Source organism: Musa acuminata, chromosome BXJ3-1 (assembly GCF_036884655.1).
Source record: "Musa acuminata AAA Group cultivar baxijiao chromosome BXJ3-1, Cavendish_Baxijiao_AAA, whole genome shotgun sequence".
Lineage (NCBI taxonomy): Eukaryota > Viridiplantae > Streptophyta > Magnoliopsida > Zingiberales > Musaceae > Musa > Musa acuminata.
The window spans coordinates 10,198,961-10,221,867 of record NC_088349.1 but is presented as its reverse complement, the minus strand read 5'-3'; the positions used below and the strand labels follow the sequence as shown (position 1 = coordinate 10,221,867).

General features: G+C 36.1%; 3 protein-coding genes across 4 annotated transcripts; all 3 read right to left on the bottom strand.

Annotated features, from left to right (window-relative positions):
- Window positions 1–70: 70 nt before the first annotated feature.
- Window positions 71–4,700, bottom strand: LOC135629711 (uncharacterized). Of its 2 annotated transcripts, XR_010493314.1 has the most exons (7): window positions 4,119–4,700; window positions 3,115–3,347; window positions 2,769–3,027; window positions 1,176–1,355; window positions 947–1,102; window positions 423–871; window positions 71–206 (listed from the first exon to the last, which is right to left on the bottom strand). XR_010493314.1 is itself a non-coding variant. In XM_065137531.1 (6 exons), exons 1-6 carry the CDS (start codon window positions 4,146–4,148, stop codon window positions 698–700), a joined length of 1,032 nt encoding a protein of 343 aa, XP_064993603.1. In that variant the 5' UTR covers window positions 4,149–4,700; the 3' UTR covers window positions 410–697. The 2 variants fall into 2 exon arrangements, 1 of the variants encoding a protein (XP_064993603.1); XM_065137531.1 differs by lacking the exon at window positions 71–206 and having other exon boundaries at window positions 410–871.
- Window positions 4,701–5,348: 648 nt separating this feature from the next.
- Window positions 5,349–12,629, bottom strand: LOC103991728 (methylcrotonoyl-CoA carboxylase beta chain, mitochondrial). Its single transcript, XM_009411267.3, has 10 exons — window positions 12,395–12,629; window positions 12,189–12,308; window positions 10,851–11,285; window positions 10,620–10,710; window positions 9,104–9,339; window positions 8,843–9,007; window positions 8,306–8,380; window positions 6,695–6,826; window positions 5,931–5,987; window positions 5,349–5,661 (listed from the first exon to the last, which is right to left on the bottom strand). Exons 1-10 carry the CDS (start codon window positions 12,572–12,574, stop codon window positions 5,458–5,460), a joined length of 1,695 nt encoding a protein of 564 aa, XP_009409542.2. The 5' UTR covers window positions 12,575–12,629; the 3' UTR covers window positions 5,349–5,457.
- A 2,758-nt stretch (window positions 12,630–15,387) lies between these two features.
- On the bottom strand, window positions 15,388–18,408 carry LOC135628667 (uncharacterized). The gene is made up of 4 exons (XM_065135477.1): window positions 17,689–18,408; window positions 16,816–17,044; window positions 16,571–16,731; window positions 15,388–15,569 (listed from the first exon to the last, which is right to left on the bottom strand). The coding sequence occupies exons 1-4, from the start codon at window positions 18,348–18,350 to the stop codon at window positions 15,548–15,550; spliced, it is 1,074 nt and encodes a 357-aa protein (XP_064991549.1). The 5' UTR covers window positions 18,351–18,408; the 3' UTR covers window positions 15,388–15,547.
- Between the last annotated feature and the right edge of the window lie 4,499 nt (window positions 18,409–22,907).

Below are 22,907 nucleotides of genomic sequence, written 5' to 3'. Positions count from 1 at the left end.
GGATATGAGCACAATATCTACATATTTATTTATTAGATAAGTACAATTTTTGTTTTCTTTCTCTTATTTTTTTGGCCTCGGTAAGGCAGTGGAGGAACTGCGAGTCAGATCGCCTGTGGCTCCCAGACAGGGAACTCCTTGGTGTAGATTCCGGAAACCAGAAATCATTACGTTGAAATGGTCATCCGTTTATTGATTCCTGCTGGCTGTGATTAGATTTCAGCTGAAAGGATTAGATATATGTATATGTATACATATATATGTATACATATGTATATGTAGACATATGTATATGTATACATATACATGTATGTATACATATATGTATATGTATATACATACATATACATATACATATATATATATATGTATATATATGTATATATATATGTATATACATATATATATATATAGCCCATTACCTAACCCAACACTCAGCCCATTTGCCCACCCGAAAATATCAGCCCATTAATCCATTCTCAAGGTCCAATAGCCGAAGACATAATTCAGCCCATAATCATCCCATACTGGTCTTTTATGCAGCCCATGAGACCAGCCCGTTGACCCTTCCCACTCGGCCGAGCTTGTTGGATCAGCTTCTGGTCCAAGGAAGCCCTGAGATCTCCGTAAGTACTTTAGCTTAATGTGGCTGTGTCCTGGAGAATCCAGCTACAACAAGGATCAAATGAAGAACAATCTATAAATCGTAATTGGCATTCAAGAAGCTCCTATACTTCGTTCCTTCAAGAGATCTGTAAACATCATCCCAGTTCTCGACCAACTTGGGCAGTGGTCTTGTGTGTATCTTTACATGTCGACTAACCAGCTTCCTTGGAGGGACTCTGAGGAACTCCAGAACATCCATCAGCTTCTGGAGAAGAAAAATGATACATGGGTAATAGTGCAAGATGTAGCTTTGAGCAACGAAGAGCTGCAGACAACTCACAGTTCGATTCTGGACAAGGTCCTCGTAGTACAGAACAATGTGCCGGGTGTTCCTGAAGTGCCCCATGGCATCGGTGATGAACTTGTGTGTGTGCCTGAGAGTTGAAATCAATTCTGAGGTGTTGATCCTGGGCTTGTATCTCGCGAGTATGTTGGCCTGCATTGCAATCACCAAGGTGAAAAAAGAGTATGGACTTTAAAGTGGAAGGTTGTTGATGAGAAGAACTGACCTCGTTTGTTGAATGTACATGAGCTTTATGAGTCCCATTTAATTGCTTAGTGTTGCGATCATGATCGTTTGCGAGTTGTGAAACCAAACGACGAAGCAAGTTTCTTCTGAACAGGAAAATCAAAGAGACCCCTCTTCGACTGAAGTATTTGGCTACCTTTACATGATTCTCCATAAGGCCCTGTAATATCCATAAAAACTGGAGATGTCAGAGTCAGATTTACAGTATGTCCTTAAAAGTCGATCAAACAAGCTGAGCAAGTTGTACACAAGAAATTCTGTCCTGCAGAATCAAGAGGGTTTACAGTATAATATTACAGCTAGGAAGACACGAGTCCACAATCTATACTATTTCATGAGATAACCCCCACTTTTGGATTTCATTATTACATTTCTGATGTTTTAGAGTCCTCTAAAGTCTAAAGATTAGATCATAAACCTTGTAGTATCCATATTATCTTCTAATATCTTTTGATGCAGTACAGCTGCTGTTACCGAGAAGCCTGTTGCTTCACAGTGATTCATGCTTAATCATGCTTCTATTCCAAATCAACAAAGGAAAAACAATCCTTACCAAAGACCAACTACTTCCTAATCCTAATCAAAATTGGACTAATAGAATCCTACTTAAATCCAAACTCTAAATGCCAATAGGTGCCACTTTCCAGACAGTTTGAACCATGAAATTTCCGGCATCAGTTGGGTACAATGCTCGATTTTTTCAGTAAAAATAACCTTATACATACCTGTCCAGACTAAAAATGTTTTTGAATATTCAAGTCACATAGTATACTCAATGACTAATGTTGTTCTGTTCTCACGTATTGGGAAAACACCAAGTACATCACGCTTTTGTACCTTCAGTTTGCATCTTAAACTGACAGGCTTAACTAATGGAACTACATTAGCACTTTTTCAGCTTCAACTTGTCCTCAACATAGTGAATTATGGAATACCTGGTTTTTGGTCAATGGAACATGTTAACTCTTGCTTGCAGCACCTCTCAGTCTAGTTGCCAAATTAGCTTTATTACCTCAAACCAATTACTGTGTTCAAGGTTTATTCATAGAATGTGATCCACCAATTTTCTTGTCAAGCTTCAATTGCTTTCTAACTGCTCTAAGTTGAAAATTTCAAGAAACATGCATCCACAGTTGCCCCAACTTTCAAGGCCCAAATATAATCCCTACATCGTATCTAATAACACCTCTACGTTCAACTGTTTGATTCCAAAAATTAAGATTCATCAGCATTCATTTTTGGAAATTCAACAAATGGTCAAGAAGAAGATGAACCTTGTTAACTGAGGTTCAAGTTAGAAGAAGTTGATTTGTGTTTCCATAGAAATTTGACCAAAGATTTCCAGTTGGAATAATAGTGTAGTTAGATTTTGTATCTGTACGAAGTGTGTGTGTATATATATCTGGAAATGTTTGGTCAAATTTCTATGGAAACACAAATCAACTTCTCCGATTGCATAAATGTCAGGTTTCAATTGAACAAGCATATAGCAAGAAACTTAAGCCTGCATCAGATAAAGATAACACACCAAAGAAATTATTTCAGTGATGAATGATGAGCTATACAGATTTACCTGATTAAGCATCCACTTCAAGCCAACAGCAGCTGTACAATCATTTTTTGCAGCACTGCTGTACCAATCCAGATTGTAAACTTTGTCCAATGCCCTTATGATTGCCGATATGTTGCCTCTCCTTTCTTTGGAAGAGAAAATCTCCCCATTAGAACTAATGTTAACATGGCTATTCAAAAGAGTCTCGAACCATCCACTTCCAGACCTCTGCATGGACACAATAGAAAAAAACCGAACTGGTGTACATGCACATTCATCCCTGATGAATTGATGAATGGTTAGTTAAAATGCTGGCAAAAGCCAAATTAAAACAGACTACCAGGACAAAAGGAAAAACAAAAGACACCTGCTATAAGTATTGGGTTCTGGATAATGCACATATGGGATTTCATAATATGGAATGGCAGGATTTTTGCAAGGTGCTTCCATTATCTCCATCTTCAATTTTCTGGGTCTGCTTTGTATCCCCAATTGCGTTAAACATACTGAGCAAATATAGACACCACATATCATCACAGCAGCTAACATAAACATCCTCAAAGCATGCGATTTCTTTGGTCCCTTTATGACGAGTGCATCCTGCAATAAATATTAGAGAAAGATACCAGTCGGTGGATAAACAAAACCAGACCATGTACAAAAATAGTCTAGCTATTGGCTATTCTTGTCAAGGATTTTAATTTGGGAAGTACCACACTAGCTAAGTAGGTATAGCTGACGACATATGAAATAAACAGCTCCATGTGAGACTCAAGTGGCATTAATCAGAAAAGAATGACCACTCATAACTAGTAGTTCCAAATTTCAGTAGCACAAAGGATGGTGTTAAATAATGCACTGAAACAATAAAAATAAAGGGAATAATTTAACAGAATCATGTGATAAAAAAAAACCGAATAATGACAAGTTAAAACAAGCAAGTCATGAAATAATTTGGTACAGATTGAAGTGTTTATTAGCTCAGTTAGGTCACCTGAATCACAATACAGAGTGAAATCCCAGGCAAAGAGAGCTTTTCAGATTTAACTGGGAACTATGTCCCGGAACTTGATATGATAAACAAACTTGAGAACCAGCAAGAAACATTTGGAAAGAAGAAGAAAGTTCCAAGAATGACCAGTCAAGGTGAAAAGAGGGATAAACCTCAAAGCAGCTTCTTTTTGGTTCAGATCAAGCAATGTGATCAGAGCCATTTGCAGACACAATGAAGTGCAGAATGTTTGGATGCAAAACAGAGATCAAGATTCCAATTTTTTAAATTCCTCCAGCTATAACACTGAGATTCTACAGATATATGACAAGGAAAAGCGAAACAAAATTCATCAAAAAGCGAGATCAAGGAATGGTCACCTTGTTGAAGAAGAACCGCTGCTCCACCATCTTGTTTTCCCTTTATTTCAACCTTATACTGACTCCCTTCTTCAGAAAGGAGAGGCATTTAAGAATGAGGAGCTCCCATCCCCATTCCCATCTCTCTCACTCCTCCTCTTTTCCCTCTTTAAAAAATCCTTTTTTTTTCCTTCAGAGGCGAGGTTTCTAGTAAAGTAGAGGAGCCGGAGGATCAAAAGCCTCTTCCCAGCTCAGTAAACTCTCCTCGTGAGCCACCATCATTACCCCCAGATGCCACCAAAGCGCTCCTCTTTGTTCCCTGTTGTTTCTCCTCGTCAAGAACGAATCTTTACTTCTCCGTCCCCTCTCTATCCCGATTTCTCGACCGTGTCCGACACTACGTCTGTTCTTGAGAGAGAGAGAGAGAGGAATTGGGGACAGTGAGGTGGCAGGATCTTCAAAGAGTGCCGAGAAAAGCGCTCCACAGAGAGAGAGAGGAAACCAGGAATAATTTATGCAGGAGAAAGAGGGAAAAAGGAGAAGCACCGCTATTAGTTTGATGTAATCAAAAGGTCTAAATCTGAATAAAGTCCCCATGTTGGTTATGTTGTCACCACTGCAGTAATGAACTCTCCCTCCCTCCCTTCTTATCCAAAAGTACGAACACCAAACGTGGACTATATATATATATATATATATATATATATATAATATGTGAGATAAAAATTTGAAAACAAATTGTAACTTTAATATTTTCCTGCAAAGCTTCTATTTAAAAAATATCTAAAAAATATTTTTTGATGAGCTATTTTACCCGATTTAATTCTGGACAGCTAAGCCTAAAGTGTTTCTACTCAAAACAGTCGGTTTGGACTATCGGTTTAGTAAAGCTTTGTTGACCGATTCGAATTGAAATGGTTCATGTCTCTACTCAAAAAAGTGTTTCTACTCAAACCCTACAAAATGATTGTTGCATTATACAGTGTTTCTGTCTTAATGCTGGTTTTGATATCGAAGATGCAAAAAACATTTCTCTTTTTCTCATACGTGAGTTCTTCTTCTTCTTTGTCTTCTCCTCTGTTTTTTCATTTCTTCTTGAATCGAGAATATAAAAATAATCTTGCAAAATATACTGTTATCTTTGTTACTACTCGATCATTTAATAGTAGTTATTTAGACAAGATAAGATACATATATATTATACATTCATAAATATCATGGTATTTAAATCAACGCAGATGTTTCCAATCATAAACAAGTCTGGGAGGAATTTATTTATATGTTCTTTTTGCTGCATACATACCAATGAACATCAGATAGATGGTAATGGTGGTGTGCATTGGTCAGTTATATTGTATGATCACATTCTAAAGACACCGTATTTGGTGTCCTCGGGATGGGGCTTAATGGAGGCAGAGAGACAGAGGCCGATGACCTTTCTGGTGTCAGATGGGTGTATGATGCCATCATCCCAAAGCCTTGCAGTAGAGAAATAAGGGCTCGCTTCTCTGTCGTAGCCTTCCACAACCTTGCTTTTAAATTTATCCTCTTCCTCCTTGCTCCACTGCATTTGATCAAAAAACAAGGTGATTGATGTTGCAGTCGAAGTAAAGTTAGATGAGAATGGTGTGTGGTTCCTGGATTCATAGCATTGCATCAACTAAAACTTTCACCAAACTAAAAGTTCCTGACCTTTATTTCGTATGTGTGCTGCCTTATTTGGAGCAGAATATCATAGCAATTTGGAAAATGTGATATCGAGAAAGAGAAATTACGGCAAAATGATGCAATTGATTCTTTATGATATTGCGACTACTACGAACCGACAATTACCTCAATTCCTTGTCGTTTCTTGTTGCTCCTCTCAATTTGGGCGAGGACACCGGCAGCCTGGGAAGATAAAGACCAATCAAAACTACGAAGAAGTATGAAGGCCAAAACCCAAAGGAGCCTTGATACTGCCACTAACAATCTAGACTAAAGCATCAAATGAGAAACATATCTAATTGTCAAAGATTCATCTGGACAAGAACCAGTGTGACTTGCTCAAGAAGGCATAAGTTTGTTCATATTTAAGTTCTTTTTTCTGAAGAAAGTTTGTTTGCGTTCAAGTTAGTTCGAATCTTAAATACTAGAAAGGCTTCATCGAGGAAAAACGTTAACAAATTTGTTCTCTCTGACATCATATTTCAGGAAGGATCAGGCAAAGACTAAAGCTCAGTGTTGCAACTCAAGGAAACAACATAAGTGGTTAACTAAGTTTGCAATAGGAAAGAAAGATTGATCCATTAAAATTTCTTTGAGAATCAGTTGGTTCTTTAACTATTTCTACCAAGTTGTACATCATCATCTAATTTATTCCATTTTTTATAGTTATGATCCAGTAAATATCACTATTCACATTTTCTGCCACTAAATGGTAAGAACTAAGAAGAAAATGAACCACAGCTGTAACATTGAATATTAGCAGCAGAGATTCGTTTTCTGCCATCAATATGTTGCACCTAACAAGCAACTAGAAAAGAAGACATATTTACAGATTTGTGACCTATTTGATTGACGGAGACTTCACTACAGTATAAGAAATGAGATGTTACCTGATTGCCACCCATCACAGATATCTTGGCAGTAGGCCACATAAACAAGAAATTAGGACTATATGCACGTCCACACATTCCATAATTCCCAGCACCAAAACTTCCACCAACAATTATTGTTATTTTAGGAACCTGCAGCAAGTTCCCACAAGATAAATTATTTTTCAGAAGCTATCATCACTGTAAGACACAGATTGGAACCGTGTAATAAAAATGAAGCTCTGAAGTAGTGCATTACATGAAAAGCAAAGCCACAATATCACCAAAGGCCAAAAAAAGAATTTTAGAGTAGTCAGGTTTTATTTTAATACTCATATTTGCTTATCTATTAGCGTATGGTGCAATTTTCTTCACGTCCTCAATGGATAAAGCCAAAAAGCACGAAACATGAATACAAATCGCTCAAACATTTTGTCACATAGCCAAGCTATAACTCATATCTTTCATGCAAGTATTGATTGGTTACAAGACATGGTACTCTACCTTGCTAGGTTGAATAGTGGAGACATGTCATGACCTTGCCCAATAGGACCTATAAATTAATGAACCTGAACTGAACTATTGGTCCAAAATGATTAAACCCAAGTTAATTTATAAACCAATTCAGATTTCCTTTCACCTATGATGTAGGTTTGAACTGAAGTGTCATAATTGATCCCACTCAATGCTTCATGTTTTCATCAAGATCTAACATAACTCAAAATCAAGTACTAGCATGGTGCCTTTGGTTCCATCCACGCACGAGAGTCCTTTCCTACTTAGACCCCTCACAATATAGGTCCACTTTGAGACCGTTTGCTGAAACTCTCTCTAATAGGAGAGAAAGGAGGAAGGGATAACGTAGTGGGCAGGTAGCAACAAAGCATAGTGGGAAGGATGGTGGTGAGGCAATGGGGAAGAGAAGAGACAAGAGGGAAGAGTGATTTCTCATCAAGAGAAAGAGAGAAAGAAAGGAATTTGGAAGGCAAAAAGAAAAAAGAAAGGGGACAACTATCATCAAAAGCTATAGAGAAAATAAATAATGAGATATCGGTACCAGGTGGTAGGCTTATCGCCCGGTACTCCTAGTTTTAATCATTAACACTGGAGGGTAGAGTCTGGTTTTGTAGAACTACTGAGCGGTAACCCTTGTTTTGGATCAAATTACCGTTGTATTGGTCGGAATGGCAAATACCGATTAATCCAGACTGGTCCGACTTGTTTCCAAATCGTTGATCTTAAACATTTCTACCTTCATCATCTTTGAGAAGTAGAACTTATCTAGCGAGCAATCCAGCAATGACATGGCAACACGATGACAGCTTTTACATGCAAATAAAAGATATCACAATAAACAGGACTAACAAACCACAATCATTCATTTTATTGTTATGCTAATGAGTAAGATAAGGAAAAATTGTAATCTACTTATGAGTAGTAGTAATTGAATTAATCTACAAGCAGAATATTGAGTATATGCAAGGTCTGGTAAAATTAAATCAGTCAACCACTTGAAATTGAGTAAAATCATCTGTATTATTCAGCAAAGACTGTTGTATTTACATCCTCAATTCCATGATGGAAATATATGCAGACAAGTCTAACACAAAATAAAAAGGGAAAAAGCATGACCTTTGAACAGGAAACTGCCATGACCATTTTCGCTCCAGCTTTAGCAATACCACTTGCCTCAGACTTAGACCCAACCTATACACCCAAACAAAATTAAATATAAATCCTTAAAAATCACAAGTCACACTTTTTGGTGATTTATTTACAAAAGAGTTACCATGACAAGATTAACAACAGAACTATAACATGCCTGTAAAATGATATTGGCATGAATATCCAGCATGATATTATATAAAGTTGCAGGATATAAAACAAACAAAATTGAATGACAAAGAAAATGTCATGCTGATGTTATTTCTTTTGGATGACAATCCCAGAAAAGATTTAATTTCCAAAAGAGAGAGACAGGGTTTCATTTGAGAAGCATCAATTATGGCTTCAACCTATTAACAATGATTACAAGCACCTAAAATATAAGTTGGATGCATATTACAAATTTCACAGCCAACAAATTTACTGCATTAACATTCAGATGTGCAATCTGGAATATACTGATGTATAGGCATTTTACAATGACAAGGAAGATAGAAAGTGTACCATAAATCCAGTGATATTCTGAAGAAATATCAAAGGAATATTACGTTGTGCACACAACTCGATAAAGTGAGATCCTTTCAAAGCAGATTCAGTAAACAATATGCCATTATTTCCAATTATCCCAACTGACTGCCCATAGATCCTTGCAAAACCTGTCACGAGTGTCTATACATAAACCTAGTCAATATCCTTGCGTTTGCAGCATTAATAAAGAGAAACACAGAATGCAGAAGAATCTTCAAGTAGTCTAAGAGCTCTTACCGTGCCATAGTACTTCTTGAATTCATCAAATTCACTGCCATCTACAATACGAGCAATAATGGATCGAATATCAAAAGGCTGCTTCTGATCGACAGGTGCAATCGATGTAAGTTCCTTCTCATCATATAATGGATCCTCATAAGAAGAAGAATTACTTGGTGGACTATTTTCCCCTCTTCCAGCCATATATAAGTTCTTAACAATATTTCTCCCAATTGTCAGGCCATGAATCTCATCTATAACACATTGCAAGTACAAAGTTTATCAGGACCGTGATAGAAATGATGTTGACCTCTTTTTAATTGTGGAGTAAAAGAAAATATTCAAAGCAAAGAACAAAATCTTAAAAAATATAGAATCCATAATAGGTGCAAATAAGAACAAAATTTTGTTCATCTAAGTTGGAATGTTAAGTGATGAACAGTAGAAACAAAAGGTGGAATATCATGACACAGTTAAAATAACATCGAACAAAAAAACAATCAAGCAAATTAACAACCATTTCAAAACCTATTTAGCCAAGGAACCAAGCAACATATACTGCTGGAGGAATTTGTGCTAGCAGAAAAGTTCTATCTAAATCAGATATTGAATCTGAAATATATCAAGAAAAAAAAGCAAGCATGGTTTTAATTATTTATTATGGTAAGCAAACTAATGTGAAAAAAAACGTGAAATCAACAAATGTCATGAAAGAGAAAACAAGCAAGCTTTAAGCAAATGAAGCAAGAGATTCACAGCAAATGGATAGAAAATCCATTGTCACGTTATGTTTGACATGCAGTAATGTGGCCTAGAACTGTTTTTGACAAGGGATATGCAACCACAAAGTTGTATTTCTATTGTTCATAATGATTAATTAGATGTATTTATGACAATGTAACTTAACTGGACAACGAAAAGTGCAGTAATTAGGATCACTTATTTTCCTCTTATAGCTGCACACAAAACAAATTGAGAAGCCATAGATCTGAAGACAATTTTGACCTGAGAAGCTAATAGAAAGAGTATCCTAATACAAAGATTATCGCAAATGCAGGCCTTGGGGAAAGTCAATGTGTGCAAATTTTCTTGTACAAGCAGAAAAACTATTTTGACGATTCAAACCATTATCACTATTCACTAGGATGCAAAGGAAAAAACTTACCATGGCGCCTAAGTCCACCCTCAACAAATTGGAGGTCCAGTATGTTTTAGTCAAAACTTTCTAAAAGGCCACCCTTAGTATATTAAGTCATGGTAAAATAGTTTTTGTTTTCAACTAAGCTAAAATGTAAGAGGTTTTAATATAGATATTGGTACCCATATTGGAGTCCATCTCAATCTGCCTCAGTACACCAATCAAATCCAACTGAATACACTCTTGAATACAAGTAGATATAATTCATGATGCGTGAATAATACCATAAATTGCATCATGAGGGATGTATTACTCTTGAGCATATGTGCAATATGATGAGAAAAACATGCTATTGAGGTAGATCAGGATGTTAAGATTGATCAAAGCGAAAAGTACCTGTTGCAAAATGATCAGATACTCCTGATATCTTACAGTGCATGGAGGCACCTCCCAAATCCTCAGCAGATACCTCTTCTCCTGTAGCAGCCTATGAAAATGTGTTCTTCAGAATCAACCTAGATTTTAGAAATATGTACTTCAAATTCTTATCAATGTAATTACTTTTTACTAAAATGAAGATAAGACACACTGGAAACATGCAAAACAAAAGCCCAAACCAATACTTACCTTAACAAGGGGAGGGCCAGCTAAAAATATTGTTCCATTGCCTTTCACAATCACACTTTCATCAGCCATTGCAGGTATATAAGCTCCACCAGCTGTACAAGAACCTAAAACCAGAGCAATCTGGGGTATACCCTCAGCTGACATTTTTGCTTGGTTATAGAATATCCTACCAAAATTGTCTCGGTCAGGAAAAACATCAGCTTGCCTTGGAAGGTTAGCACCTCCACTGTCAACAAGGTATATGCATGGCAACTTGCATTCAGCTGCAATTTCTTGTGCCCTAAGATGCTTCTTAACAGTGATTGGGTAATATGTCCCACCCTTTACAGTGGGGTCATTGGCCACGAACATGCACAGCCGCCCATGTACAGGTCCTATTCCAGTAATGATTCCCCCAGATGGTAATGACTCTTCGTACAGGTCAAAGCCTGCAAGCTTCAGGGTTATACAGAAAAATAAGAATGTAGAAACCAGGGCAATCACATCTAAAAGAGGTATACATAACTCATCAGTTGGTAGTAAGTAACTGAGTATGATAAATGATATATATACTCTTTTTCAAGGGAAAGAAAGAAATCACATGAATCAAATAAGAAAGAATAACATAGAGAACAAAATATCTAAATCATTGTGTATATGTAGAAAGTGTTGGGTCACTCATTCTGCTTCATATACTGTTCGGTGCTTAAGAATGTCTTGATTTCATATCCAGATTGGCATTCCAGGAGCTTTTGTATTCTTGGTGGAATTCTGTTATCACCCTCAAGACCAATTTCCTACAATCTTCCCGTTTTGCATGCTTCATAGTTTCTTTACACTCAAGAGTTGGCTGTTAGTGAGTAAGTGAGATAATTCCAGTAAAATTATCCTTTACATAAAAAAAAATGAACTCATGTGCTCCATACGACAAAAGCAAAAGATGCTGTTTCTTTTATCCTTTTATTTTTGTTCATAATCTCCTGCTCCGACTGATATGATTTCACATTTTCAACTCCCACTTATATATGCAGAGTGGTATATGAGTATATCTTGAATGATAAATCAATGCAAGGTCAAAGAATGCATCTATCCTCGGGTTGATGACGCTTTGATTATCTCATGAATGATAGCTTACCATCCTACCCCTTTTCTTAATATGATAATTGAAATTATAACAATCTTGATTGGAGAATAACCGTACCATCCCAAAAAGTGAATATTTTTTAGATGAGATTCGCAACTTCACCTACTCTCAGAAACAAATTCCACAAGAACGAAACAAAATGATGAGCTGTTTATACCGAAATGATACCGAATTCCAACAAAACGAATATTTTGGTTTCAGGAAAGGGCACATACCTGAGATAGCTCAAGAAACGACGACCCAGGATCGATCATCCGGTCGATCCGCTCCCTGGGAAGAAGCTTGTTGCGGCTCCTGTTCCTCTCCACGGCTCGGGGGCCTCCGCCGCCAAGAACCTGGACGAGACAAACAAAGAACCATTAGGAGCCACATAATCCCCGGATTCCATGGATCTGTCGAGGGAGAGGAACGCGAGAGGGACCCGGAGGATGTTGGATTGGAGTTGCGAGATAACGTCCTGTACGGCGGCGGAATTACAGGCAAAAGCGTCGGAGCTCCGGTCGATGCCGTCGGGAAGGACGGCCGAGCAGAAGGGCATCGCCGCCTGGTGGTGGCGCCGTTGGAGTTGCCTCCACGATCGCCTCGCAAGAACCCTCAGCATTTCTCCCCCACTCACAAGAAAATGGAACTCTAGCAGGATAAGTGGCAAGGGAGGCCCCCTTCCAAGCTCAATGTTTATACGGGTAATATAAATTATTATTATTATTATTATTATTAATGTTGGCATATTAAAATAAACCAACTGGTATTAAAATACGTATGGATAAGAACGTGTGATTTGGCTGCTGAGTGAGCATAAGATTACGTGCCGTACTTTTCAGCTTTGAAAAAATTATTCGACTCGTTGTACGATTACCCGCTGGCCTACCCACCTCATCACTAGTGCAAGGTTAAGTGGCCCTACCTTTAGCCCGCGGTTACGGTCTTTATGTTCTTTGACCAATAAATAACTCACTCAAATTTATCGTTTTAAAATATTTAAATCGCTATATTTTATTTTCCGTCTTTCTTTATTTCCTCTCTCCTCTCTGTTATAATGACTTGTCACGAATCGTATTCCTTGGGCTGGGCTGGGCTGGGCTGAGTTGGGTTGGACTGGTGATGAGAACAGGGTAAAGTTTGTTTGGTTAGTTAATTATTATTTACTCATGTAGTTAAACCTTTTTATATCTTATCCTTAGACTTCAAAAAATTATATTAGAATCTGTATAGTTATAAAAGAGAAATATTTGGATCTATTTTAAAAAAAATTCATCAACGAAAATATGAAAATAATGGGTAAAAAAATAATTTTAATATTTTCAATTGGTGATGGTGGCAGATGACGTCGTGCTGAGAGCCGTGTGTGACTATTATAAATGTGTTACATTTGTGTTGATGCTGATGCAATTGCTGAGCGACTCTTTCATTGCTTTCCATCTACATTGACGTCAATGTAGTTGTTAAACGATGAAAGAGTTGCTCATTGCATCAACATTAATACAATTGTCGAGTGGTAAAAGGACCGCTCGACATCTGCATCAATGTTGACACAAATGTAAAGCAACGTTGCTTTGCATCTGAAGCGATGTTGACATAGTTGCCAAGCGACGAAATGATCGCCCGACATTTATATCAATAGTCGTTTCACCACTTAACAATTGCTCAATGTTGATGAGCGACTTTCACCTCCCGTCGCTATTTTCCTTATCTATAATAGTCATTCATAGCTCATGGCACCATTGTCTGCTACCACTGATGTTGTTTATCACCACTAATAAAAACGATTGAAATTATCTTTTTATCTATTATTTTTATGTTTTTATTGACAAAAACTAATGACGTCAGGATAAATGAACCTATATATTTTATTTTTATAACTATAAGGAGTTCAATGACCTACCAGCGATAATCTAATATACAATTAGCCGTCGAAATGATATGCCATCATTCAATCATTTTTATGCTAACTCCTCAAGCTAATCACCTAAGGTTAAATCATCTAACTAATCCAAATTTACTTGTCTCCTTTTTAAGGGTTGTGTCGCAATTAACTTTGGATTTGGTTCGCTTTAGTAATACAATTAAAAATAAGATTGTTTTAAATAATAAAATAGAAAAGAAAACATGTATATTTAATATATTAACAAAAACGACAGGTTATTGAACAGCTGGTGCTTAGGGGCGATCACAGAGGTGAATCTGTCTGCTTTTAGATCTTTCCTGAATTGGATTAGAAGATATCCAAACACATTGACATTGGATTAGATAGACTCGGGTATATGTCACATTAGGAATGACAGCGAATAGAACTCTTGTAATCGGAATCCCACTTGTGAAAACACATAAGCAAATTACAATTTCTTTTTTGGAAAGCAGTAAATAATGAATGCCGATTCTAACACAGGATTTAAAAGAAAATTTACTCAGTTAAGCTATCAAAATAAAGTAAAGTATTATCATCATATCTTGCCAATTGCCTCGTTAACCCGAAATATTGGCCCTAGGTATAGTCTCACATATTAACTTCGCACTTAACTCTGAGTGATATTTTCATACGGTTAGAGAAATTTTATCTACTACCACTAAATATCCTCCCTAAACTCTTATGAACAGTTTGAATATATACCGTATTTCTGCTCTTAAATCCTTTAACTATTTTACTAACTTAAACATAAAAAAAATATCATGCATGTTGAATCGACGTACCGTTAGAGAAATTTTATCTACTATCACTAAATATCCTGTCTTCGCTAAAGAGCTTGTAATAATCTCTCGATCCACAACCAACTTCGGGACTTAGAGTAGGCCAGCTGAAGATATTCAATGACTGATGACAGATCTGTATGTGCCCCTTTTGATGTCTTCTTTGGGAGATGCAGATTACATATAGGCTTATCTTAGGCTTCCAAGTGTGCCAAATAGTTCTTCTCCAAAACAGTGATAAGCAAGTGAGATTGGCAACTTTGTGAAGTAAACTGTTCTGCAACCTCACCGTAACAAAGGTTTGTCACTTCCTCACAACCTTGCAAGTATGTGAGGACTCGTGAGAGAGGCCTTTGGATATGTATACTAACAAGTCTTTGATTGTGATAAGTTGATGATGTACGAAGAAGAGTCAAGGACGAAACCCATGAGGGATTTCTGTATTCTTCATACATCTTAAATCAAACACTTGTCGTCTTGCAAGAACAATCATAACAAAATCCAAATGGTTTCAGGTTCCTTCACGCCAAGAAATTGTCATATAAATATATATTCCTCCTTGTGAGGAGAACAATCAAAGGATGATGCAAGTCTTGACCATCTCATTTAATCAGGTAATTATTTATAAAAATACTTGCAGTGTGGTTCTCCTGAAGATCATCTTTATGTAAGATAGTTGATAGATGCATTTTTCTGAAATTTTCCTGCTAAATATTTTTACCAAGCATCTGAGAATGAACAAATATCAGTGTCTCAATCTACTTGTAAGAGTATATGGTCATCAAGTCCCCGGTCTAATTAATGGACTATAATACAAGCAATCAACAGTGTTCATATCAGATGACAGCCACTGAAACCAATTCTACTGGATGCACTTGCCACACAAGAATTAGCACTGCTGGATGCAACACCTGTAACCATAGCATGCAACAAAGATGAGAAGTAGAGTTGGTGGACTCATCATCCATTCTAATCTTTCATGAGACCAACAGACAGTCAAGTTGGACTTGGAGACATGCAATGAACTTTTGAACTGGAGAACAAAAGTTTACAATATAATGAAGTGTTCAAAGTCTCACATCAACAGAGATTAGTCAAACAAATGCTATGATAAAGCCGGTAAAGGGAGCAAGCTGATATCCTTCTGACATTCAATTCTTTCTTTTTTTCACATTAGCAGATTCTGACAACATATCCATCATATTGTATTGAAATCTTGACAGCATCTAAGGCAACCAACTAGGTCAAAGGGCTTGCATAAGATATTATGTGGCTACTCCACCATTCTCTGCATCTTTCATCACATGTTCAGTAGATTGCAGGTGGGAGTGGGTGGGCCTAATTGACAGTAGCATGTTACTCTATTCTGTTCCAGATCCAAGTTATAAAGCAGTGTGGATTCAAGCAAGGTTGGGTAAAAAAAAGAAGAAGAAGCCTTTAAGCTAGTCCATAGGACTGAGTCAATCAAGAGAAGAGTTAAAACAAGTGAGCATCCAATGAGTTCCGTAACAAAGTTGCTCTTTCCCATGTGCAGATCCAAACACAGTGACAACCAAGGATCACAGCACATGGTACCATTATCCTCCACCACACTTGGTTTGTGATTGTTACAGCAGAAGAGGTTTCTTTTAATCCTTCCTTTTCTTTTTGCTGGATGCAGCAGAAGATGTTGAGAACATGGAGAGCAGAACCAGCTCTGCGAAAATTATTTTTCTTATCCACATGTTACTGTCATGGGAGTGTTGTGGTACGTAAACAAGTTGCCAAACATTTGCTGTCAGTTTATTGAATCTCTATTCCATTCACATTCCCCAGCTCAGATCAGGCAGGTATTTGCCTACCGATCGATGATGATGCTCTGACGAGTTTATAGTTTATCGGAAAAATGTACAATTGAGAGGTGTAAACTTACACGTATAGATCACAGCATTTCCCGTCCTTCTGGTTCTGGACTGCTCTGATTGCGGCAACTCGGGCAGCTGTGACTGCTTTATTTGCAGCTGAAACAGCCTGTTTAACTTGCTCCTCCACCAGCGGAAGAAGGGTAGCATTCTCTGCTGCCTTCCTTGCAGCCTAAACCAATCAAAACAATTCAATTTTAATGATATCGGTGCATTGTACACCGGTTGGAAATCCATATAGGTTCAAGATGCATACCTCAAGAACTCGCTCGACAGCAGGGTCTGATGCGAGGAGGCTGTTCTTCAGAACGCCACAGTCCCACTCACCAGACCTCCTGTCACCATTTCGGAATGTGTATGTTCCAAAACCCTGTCTCCTTCCTTCATGCCATGAGCCCTCGTAGCAGTGGCCATTAGCAAAGTTGTACACCCCAAAACCATGGATTTTGTCTCCGAAATATTCGCCACTATACCAATCACCATTTCTGCAATGAACCAAGTCTAGATCATTGATATGTGAACAACAAAAATTCGATTTTGACATAACTAGGCAATCAAGAGTAAAGGAACCGAAACAGATTCTGCAAATAATTGCAGATTAATTGTCGATGGCTCTTCAATTATGGTAGCAGGCAAGACCATTTGACAAAATTAGGAATATACTATTGAGGGAGGGTAGGGAATGACCTATCCTCAAAGAAAAGGAATGGCCTATTCCATGAGGAACAGATTAAGCCCTTCATATTTATTGATACCGACCAAATATGTCACGACATTATACACATTAAAGACAGCAAATCGTAATAGTCCAAATTGCAACAAGAACAAATCGACAGGCAATTTAATGGAACCATAACAAGTCCTTATGCTGTACCTATGATCGTGATTGGCAAATTCATCTGTCATATACATGGAAAGAGGAAATAGAAAAAGTGAAACAGGTTCAAAGCTCGAGCTGATCAGTAATTTAATTCGAAAAATCCTATCAGAATTCTTTCATCGGCCACAAAAGAACAAAAAAGACACTCAACCACCACCGCATAACCCTATTCGATCAAATTCACAAACACATGGTGACAATTACCAACTAGAGCGTGCAAGAAGGAGAACAGAGCCACTTCTCCCTTACCTGAAGCGATACCGGCCAAGGCCGTGCTTGACCCCGCACTTGAACTCCCCAGAATAGCAGCTGCCTTCGGAGAAGGTCTGGACGCCGCACCCGTGGCTTTGCCCGCCGACCCACTCGCCGGCGTAGCTGTCCCCGTCGTAGAATCGGTACGCCCCGAAACCGTGCCGCATCCCCTGTCGATACTGCCCCCGGTACCGGCTTCCCCTCGCCCAGCTCTCAATCCCATGCCCGTCGTACTTCCCGTCAACCCAATCCCCCTCATACCGCCCCTTGACGAAGAAGCGGTACACCCCACTCCCGTGACACCTCCCCTTGTGAAGCTCCCCTTCGTACGCGTCCCCATTACTAAAGAACACCACTCCTTCACGCTCAGCCTTGCCACTCTTGATCCCTCCGTTGGAAACTCTTCCAGCAACGTCGTCGCCTATGAACCACCGAACCGGTACGCCCTTCCGTGCCGCTCTGAGCTTAAGGAAGCGTGACCAGACGAGGAGGATGGAGACAAGGGCTAAGCAGGCAGAGGCGAGGAGAAGGCCGTTGGCCGTGGTGAAGGCTCGGTTGAAGTAGAACAAGACGAAAGGGAGGAGAAGAAGGAAGGCGATGGAGGCGAAGAGAGGAGGAGGGAAGGCGCAGTGGAGCAGACGGGAACGGCCGCCTCCCATTCTAACACCCTCCCAGCTTTGCTTCCTCCGCTACGGACTACGGTATGGACCCGATGGGTCAGATGAGGGTATCGGTAACGAAAGAGGGGTGGGTATATAGGTGGGAGAGTGGATCGGACGGTCGTGAGGAGTTGGTAGAGGCTTACGTAGCGATCAACGCCGTTTGTTGGCCGTGTGATGGGTGCGACGGGAAGTCGCACGTGAGTAGGCGTGCGTACAGACCGAGAGCGAGAGGTGGTGCAGCGTGGGGCCCAAGAAGAGGGTTTGGATTGGATAAGGGCGGAGAAATGGCCGTGGGCCCATGGAAGGGGACACGGATCATGGTCGGCGGCAGTTTCGGACGAGATCGGTGACGTTGGTTTTGACAGGTACGTTCCGGCATGTGGTGTCGCGTGTCTGATCGCGGGGTGCGGTCACGCGACTGGCTTACCCGCCCCGTTAAGACGGGCAAGGATCCTCATTATATAGATACAACACGACTCGCTTACCCGATCCGATAACAAAGTAGGGATCCTCGTCAACTAGATCCAATATGGATCTCTTCCTGGACCGGATGTCATCTCCATCAGACTCCTGAGTGTGATAGAACTCTCCCATCACATTCTTTGTGGTTTAGGCCACTAAATCATAAAGAGTGAGAATGGACTTGGCTGGCTCGGTTTGTTAGCAAGTGTATAAAAGACCTTTGACTGTATCTTCATTCATCAGGTTATACCAATTTAATTATCTTTAATGTATTATGTGGTTTCGATCAGCATCAGTGTTAATAATCTCGACAAAAATGATGATGAGAAAAATGTCATCGAACTGACGGTGAGGAAATGTACTCTTATCGGCACAACAAATGGATTGAGGATCAAGACCCAATCTTCTCCATCTACATTGGCCATCGATTTCCTCTTGGAAGACATCATCACGAACAATGTCAAAAACTCAATCATCATATATTAGAAATATTATCGTTTAGCTAACTATGTCAAAAAGGTATACCTCATTACTATTACTATCGCTAAATAGATCTTTAAAGTTCTTAATTGGACTTATAGTCTTAAAATTTATACATCTAATTTCTTATTGTTGGGTTATGAGGCAAAAGTGATAAACTGTTTAATACATAGTTCCTTTCACTTTCCTCTGTCTCCTTTTTATTCTTTTATGTGTAGGCTTTGTATCAGGGAAAAAAAGAAAAAAAATGAAATACATACAAGTTGGCATCCCATTTCCTTAAAATGGATACCTCAAGTTAGTTTTATTTTTAAAAATATATAATAAATTTTATTGACATTACTAGTTATTAATATTACAAAGATGTGATTTAACTAAGCCGGTCACTAGTTGAAACATTATGTCAATAAGTCTGACTACATTTTAATGATAATAATATTTTAAAAACTATAAATAATTCAAAATTTTATGTACTAATAATATAAAATATCATAATTAATAAAAAAAATAAAAAAAAAATCTTAAATAAATAAAAATAAAGCATCAATCACATAAAATATGATAAAAATAATATCATCAACTTATATTATAAACATAAACCTTCATGCACATTAAGTAACACATGATAATATATAAAATATTAAAAGATGAATATGAAATTAATTATTTAAGCACGAATATTGACATGGATATAACTTATATATATGATGATAGTTAGAATAATATTTATTTTATTAACAAAAGTATAATAATAAAAAGAGATGATAACAAGAAACTAACCTTACAAAAAATAACGATCGATGCCAAAGGGATAAATAATCCATTACTAACAAGAGAGTGATCAAATGATAAATATTATATTGTTTCTCATAGTAATATAGTTTAAAATTAATATAAATACCCTTTAAAATAAATAATTAGAAAGATTCAAGCTAAGAATATTTAAATAATCTTAATTATAATATAAATGTCAACTAGCTTGTTTTGGTTTTTAAGATAACCCATTGAATAAATGAATAACGGGTCGGTTCTAGGTATTTCTAGCCTAACTAATTTTTTCTATGATTCTAACAATTGCCATAAATAATTGATTAATAAGAAAGAATTAATTTTTTTTTGGGAATTGTTCAAATCTTATTATACTGTTAGCATTAGTAGAATTCGTTTATACTAATAAGTATTTAGAAGTATTAAAATCATCCAATAAAACTTTATATTTTTGAAATTGTACGTTACACTGTGTTAGATGATATCAATGAAAGAAAATTTTTTGGACGTAATACAATTTAAAAAATATTTCAAAAGTTTTAGTTAATTAAAAAAAATCTTTATTATTGATTATGCAAACAAAAGTGATATATTGATCGTGAGAAATGTGACGTGGTATTCCTAGTTGAAGATTATATATTCTTAAAAATTTCTCTAGACAAAGTATCATATGATTTAAAATATATGATAAATTAATATTTAGATTTATTGAATCATTCAATATTTTAAAAAGAGATCTGTAACTTATACACCTGTACTTGGATTCAGAGTCATGATATATTTCATGTTTTCATATTAAAAAATATTCAGATTTTATTTGTATAATTAAACTTACACCATTATTAATTAGAAAGAGATATGTCATACAAGGAATAAAATATTATAGTATGAATTAAGTAATGAAGATTTAATATGATTAATCATTTTTTATGTTGAAGTACAATACATATGTCACGTTTAGAAGAAAAGGATGAAATATCCAAGTTTTATTTAATAATCTAAATGTATATTATAAATGACTAAAATATATAAATATAAACAACTCAAGAAGAAAAAAAAACAAAAGTACCGAAGATCTATTTTATTGGAGAATCATTTTTATGAAAATATTAAATCAAATAAAAAAAACTCTTGATTCTGTATTTTTTGAATTTTTGAGTTGTTTTGCCAATAAGAATATCATATAGTACTATAGATTAATTAATTTTGATATTTTATCATGTTGATAAAGTTACATAATTGTTAAATTCACTATTAAAGGAAAAGCAAAAAATAGAAAAAAGAAAAGAAAAATTATCGTGATAAAGAGAATGAAGGGACTAAAGAAAAATTAAAATAAATATGAATTATATGAAAAAGGATATTAGAAAGATCATTTAAGGATTATTGGTTATAATTTTGACTTTTCATATTTAATATGATCTTACATGATATTAGATAATTAATTTATTATATATTAAAAAATAATATTATATTGAAGGTGACGAAGGAAAAGTAAAAGAATAAAAAAGACAAAACATAGAATATGTGAAGGGTATTTGATTATTTATTTAATTATCATTAGAGTTTTAAATTTTTATATTAATTTGTGCTATCCAAATTATCTAGGAAAAGGAGATATAAGAATTACATATTTTTATTTAATACTTATAATAAAAAAATAATTATACGATGATTTCATTATGTTAACTTATAAACGTAACAACATATATGTTTTCAATCAAGTTATATGTGTGCAATTTATAGACCTATATAGCATACATAATTATTTGTTTGTTTATAAAATATTTTATTATTTAAAAATATTATAAAATGATATGTACGTTAGTAATCAATAATAAATTATGATTCATATTTACCAAATGAAATTGTACTAAGTTTATATTAGTATTTATTTTAACATTGTATTTGTTCAAATATATTAAAAAATCTATATTATGAGTTTTAATAGTTATATGATTTCGTTAGAATTAAGATGATAATAAACAATTATTCAAACCTTAAATTCTCTAGAATGTGATCTTCAAACATGATAAATAAAACTTATCAAATTGGATATCAATTCAATCCATTATTCCTTTTATATGTAAGGGTTTAAATTTTAAACTCTCGAGATCATTTATCTATGTCTACCCATTGTTCCCATTCATATTAATGCAATCAAACCCATAACCTTATTAGCTCAATCCTCCTTTTTTTATATATTGTAAACATAATCAAACTAAATTTTATCCCCGATCTCTAATTATATATCATAAAGAATTTTGAACCACAAACCAAAAATTTAATTAATTAATTATAGTGCTATTCTCTTATTTTATTTCCTTTCGTCTCACATACATAAATATTTAAAACATAATATCATCATACACGATTTATTTTCAATTTGTATATAGCATAAAAGTTATTTTCAATTTGTATATAGCATAAAAGTTAAAGACTTCTATAATTCGAGACACCAACGTTGCTTACAAAGTTTACGGAGGCAACACCTTAAGAAGGAAAATGTTGTTTTCACATTGAACATAGTCCAAAAATAGGATAGTGTAATGGCAAATCAATAATCGTACATATCATTCTCAACCGTAAGCATATATAAATAACAAGTGATCTTTAACTTGGTCAAAATTGCTTAAAACACATATACAAGTTATTTACATAGAAAAAAACCTCTTGCATGCCCTCACTATAAATATAAATGGTGAGAATACATCGATCAAAGAGAAGACTTGTGATAATCAATTTCGAATTCAGTATTATTGTGATTGGATTGTTATTCTTCATCTTTAAGTGGTGTGAGATTAGGCATGGTTGTCAATGTTTACAATATGAATGATTATGGAA